Here is an 11,958-nt window from a genome sequence, read left to right as displayed (position 1 = left end):
AAAGAAGGGTGTAATCCCTCCCCTCGTGTCTAGTGTTCTTATTTGGGTGAGGTTGACTCTATTCAAGGTAATTTCTAATATGGATGTATGAGGTTGGGTTCACTAATGCATCTAGACTCGATTAAGGTTTCAGACTCCCAAACCTTCAGACCAGAAGGTGAAGGGTCATCAATTCCAAGACCTTTAGTCGGTGGTTCGAGTGATCCCTCAGACATTGCTACGCGCACATCGTGCCACGACCACATGTCCAAGTGGATCGATTCTAATCCTAATAGGGAGGAGTGGTGTGACAACTACTAAAAAGAAAATAAAATGAAGGATTATAAATAAATAGCATATGCACGTATGAAGTGCTCCTTTGAGGGGAGGGATTAATATCAAACACACGTGAAGGCTGTAGGGTGACATTCCCCCCACCCCCAAATGCAAGAGCATGATAACATAAATGTAAGTAAACAAATTTTTATTGTATACACGGAGAGTGAGAGGCGATGGTGCGTGTGAAATGCAATAATCCTAAAAAATGCAACCTAAAACATCCCAATGTGATATGTAAAAAAGGTTAGAAAAGGAAAAAAATAGACTAAATCAAATGCTCAGACTTTCTAAAAATCCCCAGTGGAGTCGCCAAGCTGTCGCGCCTCATTTTTTGAAAAAAAAAATAAATTACGAGTTATAAAAATGAATTTTTTATGAATTTTGAATGAAAAAGAGTTTTTTATTTTTAGCGAATAAATAAAGAAAAATGGCCTAAAAATGAGACTTAAAAAATGCGACGATTTTGGCCTAACATAATAGTTTAAAAGCGTTTTTAGGAAAAATAGGAGTCACCACTTGATATTGAGTTAAGGTGTACCAAGTTACCAAAAAATATGTTTTTTAATAAAAAATAAACAAAAATCCTTTTTAAACGATTCTAGATCTTTGAAAACAAGAAAAAAGAGTTCGGGAGTCACGGTTGAAAAAAGGGAAGACAAAGATTTGATCTAAAGCACCCTTTCAACCTAACCAAGGCTAGTTGAGTGATTTAGTCGAAAATTTTCTTAATTTAACTTATAAAATTTATCACATTTGGATGTTACTATATAGATATAAACCTAGACCCAATGGGTATCGGAAGGGTCGAAATATCTCTTCAAATTTTAATTGGTGCGAATCATATTAATTGTGATATCCAAAATGATTCTTAGAAGAGGTCACGAATATGCAAAGAGTGAGACTCAAAGAAAAGAAAAAAATTATACTATATAAGTATACGTGACCTAAAAAGAGGAATGCAACAAAACGAGTACAGGGGACTAAGATTCATGACTCAATTTTCCTTTTTATAGAGGAGATACGAGTGTGCTAAGGCTAAGAAGTCATATTCGTCCATTTTTCATATTTGAAGGGTGACTCTCCTAACTTAGTCAAGCAAATGAACTAGCCTATTTCTAATATTTCTTAAATGGAATGCTAGTCTAAATGTCATATTTCGCATATAGGGATAAGAGATATACATATAGAGGAAATATCATGCAAAATGGTAAAAATCCTGAAAAAATGAAATGTAGTGATTGTCACGCAAACATAATCTAGCGCGTGGATGATCCCTAAGGATCTAGCATTGGACTACCCCATGTTTATAAGTTTTCACTAGCGCTGGACTAGTGAGAAGTAGGGGAGAAAGGCCACAACTAGCGTTGAACTAGTATGGTGGCGTCATGCTGTTATTATAACTAAATAAATCATATAAAACATAATTAAAACAAGTAAACACATAATGCACATAGAACACATAACACATAGGCATAATTTCTAAATGCAAAACCCTAACGAAAGCAAATAAATACATAAGCACACAAGCATGCAGGCACACAAGCAAATAAAAGCAAATAGAGACGTAACTATTACATTCGGGGTCCTAACTACAATCTAGGGGGTAAGAATGAAATAATAACCTAATCATTACATTTATCTAACTAATTATACTTTTGGTAAAAATTAAAATCTATCTACTACATAGTCTATCTAAATACATGTTTTGAACCCCTATCTATTACAATTTGACATTTAAATGCCTCTCAAATAATCATCAAAATTAAATTAAATATATGAAATTTAAAACAAATAAAACGAATAACTAAAAGAAAAATCACTCACAAACATGCAATTACACACATAAAAACACATAAGAGCACAAGAGAACTTAAAATAACACAAAAAGATACCTCCCTTGAAGTAGTAGCTAATAGGGGTTGGATTTGCCCTATTTAACTCCAAAATTAACAAAAATGATCAAGACACCAATTTAATTAACAAATAAATCATAAAGAAAAGAAAATAAGCATGAAGTCTATCAATTGAAGCATTTAAATGAAATATAATTAATAATTAAAGAAGAAAAACAACTTCTATTTAAGAAATCAAATCTGTCAGGGACCTAATTACAAATATTGAGAAAGTTTTTGGGGTCAAATTATAATTATCGCAAATATTAGGTCGAAATCAAAGCAAAATAAAGTTCTAAGTGCAAATAGTATCTTAGTACTTTTCACAAATAGTAGTAATTAAGGGCAAATATATGAAGCTAAAAGTGGATTGCATAAATCATTACCATATCTTAAATAAGGGTACAATAATCTATTGTCTATTTTTTTTTCGAAAATGACAGATGATTTTATAGATAAAATAAGCTTTACAGTATTTGAGCAATGGCTTAATTAGCTATACAAAGTGTACTACGACACTTAAGGAGTAACAAAAGTTCTTTCCTAGGGATGGCAATGGGGGCGGATGACCGCAGGCACCCGCCCCGCGGGGAGCTAATGGGGAGGGGGTGGGGGGAATTTTTTCCCCCCCGCTTAGAAACGGGGCCGCCCCGCCACCCGCTTTTAAAAAATAAATATATAAAATATATATGTATATAATTATATATATAATATATAATTTAATTAGTTACAAACTTATGATAATGATATTATTAGTTATATGTATTATATAATGTCTATTAGTATATATCATATAATTGATATTATTAATTATACTAATAATTATATATGTGTACTAATACAAATTATTAATTGGTTATACTAAATTTACTAATACATTTATACTAAATCCCTAATTACACTTAATACAATAACATTTTTTTCTTAAAAAAGCACAAGCACAATAATGAATTAGTGATTGTATATGTGCTAAAAGTGAAAACTTGACTACTTTAATTATATTTATTTCATCATGTTGGATTGTATTCAAATAATTTTTGTTTGATTATTTTTATAAGTTTCAATTGTAAAATTACAATGAATAATAATTTGATAATGTGTTGATATTTTAGTACTTGATTATTTGCTAAAATTTAACTATAATAAAATTATATAATAAATTTTTATTACCCCCACGGGGGCGCCCGCGGGGGAAGCGGGGCGGGGGGAGCGAGGGACGGGGGATGGGACTGGGGCGGGGGGAATTTGTAGGCAGTGGGGCGGGGGATTGGGGGCGCCCCCGCCCCGTTGCCATCCCTATTCTTTCCTTATCTCTAAATATGCCAAATGCATATAGGCTAAGACTATTACATTGATCCCTACTATCGGAATTTCCTACATAAAAAGAGCACAATTGAAACAAGTTAGCTAGTGCAATGATGTCCTCCACCAATGTGAACGTATGAATATCTTCTCTTGTGCCCGACTTTATCAAAGCAATGAGGTGTTTGTTATCACATGAGATCTTAATCCGTTGCCATCGCATCTCTCTTGCTTTCATCAGGGCCAATCTTACAGCTTCAGCTTCATCTTGAATTTTCTAATATGAGCTTCTCTCCACCAAAGTCCATTTAGCTCTGGGTTGAGCTCCATTTAGCTTAGTTGCAATTCCAATTCCTAGATTGTGTTCCTCTTTAGAGCTTTTTGTAGCTATCTGGAGTTCAACATAGTCCTTTTCAGCAATTCCTTCCTCCCTCACCCTTGCTATTGCTTCACTTGTTTCTGGTGTGCTTCTAGTTACCTCTCCTTCTATTCAAGGGAGGCACAAATACTATTTTTTTTGTTTCATATTTTTGGGGAGTTCAAAGAACAAAAGAAAAAAGAGAGAGATTTGTTACACTTTGCACCTCAAATGTTGCCAAATCACACTTTGCAACTCGAGCTTTTAATTTTCACAATTTACTACCTTCAACTTCTAATATTTTTGCATAATCCACTGTATTTAAATAAGTTCCAATATATTAAGGTAAGTTTTATTTGGCTAATAATCGCTAAAAGTCTCTTTCAACTCTTGCCATTGCCTTTTTGTTATGAGGAAAGGTGTCAAAATGCACGTTCCTCTCACATCTAAAGCTAATAAAAATCTTTTGTTTTCCTACTATAAGAAAATATATCTCTCTTTTCCTATAATAAAATATAGGATTTTCATTAGCTTTGGACCGAAATAAAAGCATGAAACTTAGCGTCTTTCCTTATAAAAATAAAAAGCATTTAGGAACAAAATAAAAGTAGGATTTGAAGATTTTCCTTTTTTAATTAATCATTGGCTAAATAAGATCTACCTTAACTCATCAGAATTTAGTTAGTTTTAGCAATTGTAAAAAAATAAGATGTTTAAGGTGGATACTGAAAAGCTAGGATGGATAAGGGTGGGCAAAATTATCCGCTAATCCAAAAATCCACCATATCCGATTTGATCCGAAAATTAACTCGATTTGTATAATTTGATTATGTCAAAAGAGGGTCAGATACCCGCTAAGATGTGGGGCAGGTTAGCATCACATAATTAAAAACTTGCGGGTATCCTAAAAAATAATAATTTAGAGCTAAATAAGTAATTTCATTGAACAATTTGTATTACAAATATGAGAGACTATTTATTTACAAGATTCATTTGTAAAGATCATGATCTTATGTTTTATAGAAAAGATTTTAACTAATATGGAACGTATTTTTAAAAAAATGTGCTATTTATTTCAAATTTTTATTGATTTTAAATTCTTTTAATTTTTTCCTTTATCTTGTATTCTCTTTGCATGCTTGTTTCTTGGTGGGAAACTTTTTTGAGAAAAAATCTTTATTAAATCTTAGATGAATGTATAAAATATAAAATTCAATTAGTATAAATTATTTTTTTAAAAAATTAAATGATAAGTGGGGTGGAGTAGGTACCCGTTGATCCAACCCTATTTCAGTGAGTACCCCCGCTGATATGTTGGGTGGATAATGGTTAGAAAATAACTGACTCGCAAGGTATGGATCAGATTAGCTAAATGGTGAAAGAGACGAGCACCCGACTCACGATCACCTGGAAGAGGCTTGAAATTTGAGCATAGGGCCTAAACTGCAATTAGCCCAAACCAAAAAAGAACCTTAAAATAAAGCAAGGGATAATATCAGAAACCTCCCCTGAGGTTTCTTGAAATATCACTAAGCTCCCTCCACATTTTGGAAATCTCTCCTACCACCCCTTGAATTGACATTTTCTTAACAATGTCAGCCCCTCTAAGCAAAAGTAACAATAGATTAAGCATTTTGGAGGAGGGAGAGTATTTTAGTTCCCTTCATACCCTTAGTTTGACTGATACAGTGACAGAAGAAAGTTGCAATAGGTGAAAAATATGAATTGGAGAATATTTTCCTGGCAGAATATTTTCCCTTCATAAGCTACTTTGAGTGCTTCTACTGGTATTAAAAGGTGAAGGAACCGCTGGTGAAGTAAGGCAGATGGAGAGGTAATTGGGCAAAGCAATGGCTAGTTCATCCTTTGAAGGGCACTCATATAAATCACCTTCATCATTAAGCATGAAGAACCGGTATTGTAAATGCAACCGTAAGGCTACATTACGAATTTCAGAGAGTGAAAGAAATCCGGATAAGCTATATTTTAGTTGTTCAAAGTGCAACTACTTCCAGTGGTATGAAGGAAATGAAGGTGAAGAGTTGCAGAGCCAAAGAAATGAAGGTGAAGAAATGCAGAGCCAAAGAAATGAAGCTGATCGTGCAGTGCTTCCATTAAGGACAGCAAATCAGGAATGTAACTTGATGCCTCGACAGAATGCAATTATCACCATCTTGTTTATCATCAATCTACTACTCTTAGCAATTTATCTTTTCATTCAAATAGTTAAAGCAATCACACTTTCCTGTTCTTGTAATAGTAGATGTGTTCCAAGCTGTTTGGAGCCTTACTGGTCACACATGAAAAAACCAGAAGGTATGTGTAAGTCGAACATGATGTTAAGCTATGCAAAAATGAGTTGAAGCTGTATTTTTTACTTCATACGTATGTCCCCCAAGATTTGTTGCATTACTGTTATACCAAAAGTCATACTTGACAGAAAATGCTCTAAGCACACAGGTGAAGATCCTTAAGTACAACAATACTTTACTGCTAAGTTCATTCCAATTATAACAATAAGGCTTCATACATAGAGAAAATTCTTAAATTGTGATGAAAAAAAAAAAGTTATTCTACAAAGGGGGTAATTTGTGAAGTTGGTTCCACAAATGTGATCTTCGCATTTGTGAAATGCGAGTTCAAATACCTCGCATTTCACAAATGCGAGGTAAGTGTTTCTAGAAAAAAAGAAAAATAAGCTTGCATTCTCCAAATGCGAGCTTAATAAGCTCGCATTTGGAGAATGCGAGCTGAGATACCTCGCATTTCTTGAATGCGAGGTACTCAATCTAAACACAAACAAAGTTCCCAATTTCGGCATTCAAGTCTGTCTCACTCTCCATTCACTCTCTCCGTCCAGCTCAAAGAGCTGGTTTTTTATTTTATTTTAATTCAATAAATTTATTTTATTTTATTTTAATTTCGGCATTCGATGGGTTTAAATTTATTTTATCCGATAAATAAATTTCTATTTAAGGCACCTTGGGTATTCTGTGAGTATAATGGACGAAAGGTATAAAGAGCTGGTCTTTTATTCAACAACGGATTTATTTTTATTTTATCCGATAAATAAATTTCTATTTAAGGCACCTTGGGTACTATGTTGTTGTAATGGAGAAAAGCCATAAAGAGCTGGTTTTTTATTCAACAACGAGTTAATTTTTATTATATCTGATAACTAAATTTTTGTTTAAGAAAAATGGGTACTCTGTTCTTATAATGAATGAAAGCTTTGCAAAGTGGGGCTCTTTTATTCAACAACGGGTTTATTTTATGTTATCCGACAAATAAATTAGTATTTAAGGAAAATGGGTGCTCTGTAAGTATAATGGACGAAAGCCATAAAGAGCTGGTCTTTTATTCAACAATGGGTTTAAATTTATTTTATCCGATAAATAAATTTCTAAACTGCCCGCTCCTGTTATAGGTGACACTTCTTGTTGTGATCAAAAAATAGATTTTGATTAGAATTTTTAGCAAAAATAATAAAATGATTTTGTTGATAAATTCGAGTAATTAAACGTTTTTCTGTTCCGTGCCAGATGGAGGGAAATTTCCCTCCATTATTCCAGGGTAAGGAATCCGAGACATAGAGTTAAAAAAAAGCACAGCATACACGTTGGAGTTAGCAAATTCCATACACAATGGAATAAGTCATCATGTTCCAAGATCTGTGGATAGCAGCAGAGCATATTTGGCAAGAGTAAATTGAAATTCCACCATATTGCACCAAAACATATGTCTAAGATTTTGTTCACTGGGACTGGGAATGCATATAAGTACTTGGCATACGGTACAAATAATACTTAGCAAAAGTATATAGCAATCCACAAGAATTGAAAACATCATCTAAAAACATCATTCTAGATGATGAGGATTGCTACATATATAACTGTACCAGATCAGTCTCCCAAAGCAAAACTCATATTACTAGTACTAATTAAAACCACATACTGATGCTGCTATTGTCATTGTGAGTTCCAGTGGTAGTTGCAGAAGTGGATATTGAAGAGGCAGTGACTGTTGGAGCTGTTGCAGATGCAGTGACTGCTGGAGTTTGATGTGGATTAAGAGCTGCATTTTGTCTGGCTCTCTTATTATTGTTAGCAACAGTAGTTCCAACCCATGCATTTGGCCCTCCTCTCTGAAGCCATGCAACAAATTCTATTAAACTAATGGCCTTGACAGTTAAAATAGTTAGCAATAGGTAATGAAACTAATTTCTGATTAGCATTACCTTTCTGGTATTAGTACTAGTGCTAGCAGAATGAGTAAGTTGAACATTAGCTCCAGTAGTTTGATTTTGAGTGCTTCCATTACTGCCTTGACTTGACACAATCACTGGCACATTTCCTTGTGCATGTTCCTGACAAATCATGTCATTTGCAATCCCAAATACACATAAAGATACTGTAAATATACAACTGCTACAATTACCCATAGAACAGATCCTGCTAATCCAGTATTGGCAATGCCTCTTCCTGGTCTTCCTCTTCGTTCTACTACCTGATTTGCAGAGGTACTGCTGCCTCTTTTTTCAGCAACAGGAGCTCCTTGACAAGTTCTCCTATTATGTCCAAATGCACCACACTTAGAGCACCTAAAACTGATTGATCTCTTGTGTTGAGATGCAGGAGCTCCTTCATCAGGTGCTCTTCTTCTATTTCTTCTTGGTCTACCAGCTCTTCTTCTAAGTGGTGGTGGCAAAACTACTGCTGGTGTCACATCTTCCATAGGAGGCCACCTATTCATATGTGGAATTGGGTTGATCATGAATGCATATGTTTTCAAATACTGATCTCTTGAAAAAGCTGCATCACAATAACTTTCCAGTTTCTCCCTTCTGTAAATAGCTCCTAGTGCAGCATGTTTGCAAGGAATGCCAGTCAACTGGAAAGCCCCGCATTCACATGTCCTCTCATGCAGCTTGACTATATAGGACTTATCCACATCTGCTACTTCAAATGTGTTCTCACTTGCCATTGTCAATGAACACTTTCTTGATTCAGATGCAATATCCTTCAGCTTACCAGTAACATGTGGAGTAAGTCTAGATGTCCATGTGCAGCCTTTTTGATACCTCTTATGTAGTTTCTTCATGAATTTTTGCCTCAGTCCATCAGCCAGAGCAAGTATATTCTTTCCTCTCAGTTCACCAACCCATGCATTAAAAGATTCTGTGAAATTGTTGGTGACATGATCACACTTAATTTCAACAGAAAATGCATGCCTTGCCCAATTACACTTAGGAATGTTTGCTAAGTATCTCCAAGCATCTATGTTAATATTCTTTATTTTTTCCATAGCCTCATTGTGTCCTATCAGATCATAGCTTTTAGCTGCTTGCCAAAAAAATCTTCTTAGAAGCAATCCTGGAAATTTCACTTTGAAGTTGCTATAGATGTGCCAATCACAGTATCGTGCAGCAGCTTGTGGCACTTGTTCCTCGTATGCAAGGTTTAGTCCCTAAACAGAGAATGGACAGAAACAAATTCCTGTTCTGTTACTTGACAGCCATGCAAAACAACAATGGAAGAAATCTTATACATAAAACATAGAACCAGGAAACATACCTTCTGCCTATCACTCATGAAGGTGAGTGGAATATTGTTTGGAAAAGGTCCAAAGAAATCCTGAAAATAGTAAAAAAACCAACTCCAAGCTTCCTTGTTTTCACACTCAACAACAGCAAAAGCTAATGGAAACAAACTGTTGTTCCCATCAAGAGCAACAGCAGTCAACAGAATGCCCCCAAATGCACCTTTCAAATGGCAGCCATCAAATCCAATAAATGGCCTGCAACCTGCTAGGAAACCATCTCTTTGTGCCTTGAAACTTATGAACAATCTCAGAAATTTAGGCTCCATAAGAAGGTTTGGCCTATCGTAGCGAATTTTCATGATGCTTCCCGGGTTATTAATCCTCAAAAGTTCAGCATATTTTGGTAACCTTCCATAGGCTTCACTGTGTGAGCCTTCTATTTGTTCCAAGGCTTTCTTTTTTGCCCTGTAAATTTGCATTCTACTTGGCAAGACTCCATACTTCTGCATTTCAGCCTTTACTCCCTTGCTTGTCATCTCTGGGTGATCTCTCATAACAGAAATTAATTTTTTTGCAATCCAATCTGATGTTGCTTCTGAGTTTTTCCTATCCATCACACACGTATGCTCAGGTGTATATGTCTTAACCATGAATGTGGTTGTATCAGCAACTGGGGATGCATGAATCCTCCAATTACAACCCTCAGCTCCACACTTAGCAGTGCATCTGCTTTTTTCATTTTTCAACCTCACCAATGGAAATCCTTTTTGAATAGCATAGTCTTTTAACACTGCTCTAAATGCATCCACATTAGTAAATAGCATTCCTTTCTCAAACTCAATGTCCTCTCTTGGATTGTAAGTCCACATTTTTGACAGCATGATTGCTCTCAAAGGATCTGATTCTTGGTCAGATTCTGAATCAGGCCCAACTTGTGCATCCTCAATCTCCTCATAATCAGACAAGTCATTTTCCTCCTTGTCACTGGAAGAAATTAAGGCCCTATCTTCAGCTATGACATCTTCTAAGTCACTATCCATGTCATCTTTCCAAGAGTCATCAGAACTAGAAGCATAAATCTCATCATCACCCTCACTGTCAACTACAAGAATAGGAGCTTTTTCGATTCCTTTGTCTTTCTGTGCATCCTGAAGTTGGTTATTCCTATTGTCTACCATATTCTCCTCTGTAGTAGGAATAATATCCAGGTGCAGCAAGTACAAGTTTATAACAAGATCTTGCTCATGAAGTTTGAACATATCAGATACTGATTTGTCACTATTGATGTCCATAAAGCTTGTTGTTCTAGGAATCGCACATTTCATATGCACAAGCATGTTCAAATTTCCAGGCAAATCATTCATTGCCTTATCAGTAACATCACCGAGAAGGTCAATATATTGGTAGTTCTTTGGATCGACATTTGGAATTCTGACAGTGTTTCCCATGTAATGAACTACAATATCATGTGCAATAATTCTTCCCATCCTACATATCAGTGTGTTCCCAAGAAAAGTCTCAATCAGTTGCTATATGGATCACATACTCAGAGGGCTATAACACATGCATGCTTATTCAAAGTCAAACTCAGGTTGCAAAACAGAACCTTCATTGCAGCTTTCATGAACATCATCACCCTCACCAGCTTTTCATTTAAATTTTCACTTTTGTCTACTAACCAACTGTATACACTACACTTAGAGCTTGTCATATGTATTGCAACTTTAATCTACAAAGCTAAGCTCTTCTTATGTATTACAGCTTCAAAAAACTCAATATTCATCAACTTTTTTGTTCATCAACTTTATAAAGGTCAAGCATACATCATCAAATCACACATTTTTTATAACATCCAACATCAATAATACTTAATAAAACAAGAGCATACAAAGGGTCTGGTTGGATTATAAACTCAGTCATCAAGTCTAACAAAACAGAAAAATATAAGGAAAACAGAGATATTATAGGCAAATCAAACAGAAAGCTTAATGACACCTGCATTTTGTCCAATTACATGTTGATCATATCAACCAGCAATGGAAGATTTTTACCTGTTTTGCAGCTTAGTTTTGACAATCACACTTTCGGTCCAACCGAACGCATGCAATTCATTCAAGTGCCATATTTCTCCTCCTCTGCAATATCCAGCAAGAGATTTCCAGAAACATAGCTTCAATTGGTTCTCCAAGCTACAAATAACAATCACAGTTATAAGTAGTATTTCATTCCTTGGCATTTCCCGGGCACTTAGATGTCTTATCAGAGCAAAATGGCGCCATGCTACACGTACGGAACTCAACTTCTAGGCGGCAATGGTTTCCCGCTCCTTATACAGTTGCATGCTTAGTGATATTGTCATTTTTTCTCCTTTTATAAGCTGAATAAGACCACAGCAGAAACAAGGGTATTATTGGCAACTGATGAATTTTCATAGTGACTTCTGACCCCACCATCACTTGAGGGGTGGTAGGAGAGATTTCCAAAATGTGGAGGGAGCTTAGTGATATTTGGAAAAACCTCAGGGGAGGTTTCTGATATTATCCCTAT

At 35.3% G+C, this 11,958-nt stretch overlaps 1 protein-coding gene across 1 annotated transcript; it reads right to left on the bottom strand.

Moving 5' to 3' along the window:
* Window positions 1-8,372: 8,372 nt before the first annotated feature.
* On the bottom strand, window positions 8,373-10,898 carry LOC113759894. The gene is made up of 3 exons (XM_027302472.1): window positions 9,444-10,898; window positions 8,550-9,336; window positions 8,373-8,437 (listed from the first exon to the last, which is right to left on the bottom strand). The coding sequence occupies exons 1-3, from the start codon at window positions 10,896-10,898 to the stop codon at window positions 8,373-8,375; spliced, it is 2,307 nt and encodes a 768-aa protein (XP_027158273.1).
* Window positions 10,899-11,958: the final 1,060 nt, after the last annotated feature.

This window comes from Coffea eugenioides, chromosome 2, assembly GCF_003713205.1.
Source record: "Coffea eugenioides isolate CCC68of chromosome 2, Ceug_1.0, whole genome shotgun sequence".
Taxonomy (NCBI): Eukaryota; Viridiplantae; Streptophyta; class Magnoliopsida; order Gentianales; family Rubiaceae; genus Coffea; species Coffea eugenioides.
Note: the sequence above shows the minus strand (reverse complement) of the source record. Positions and strands in the feature narration are given on the sequence as shown.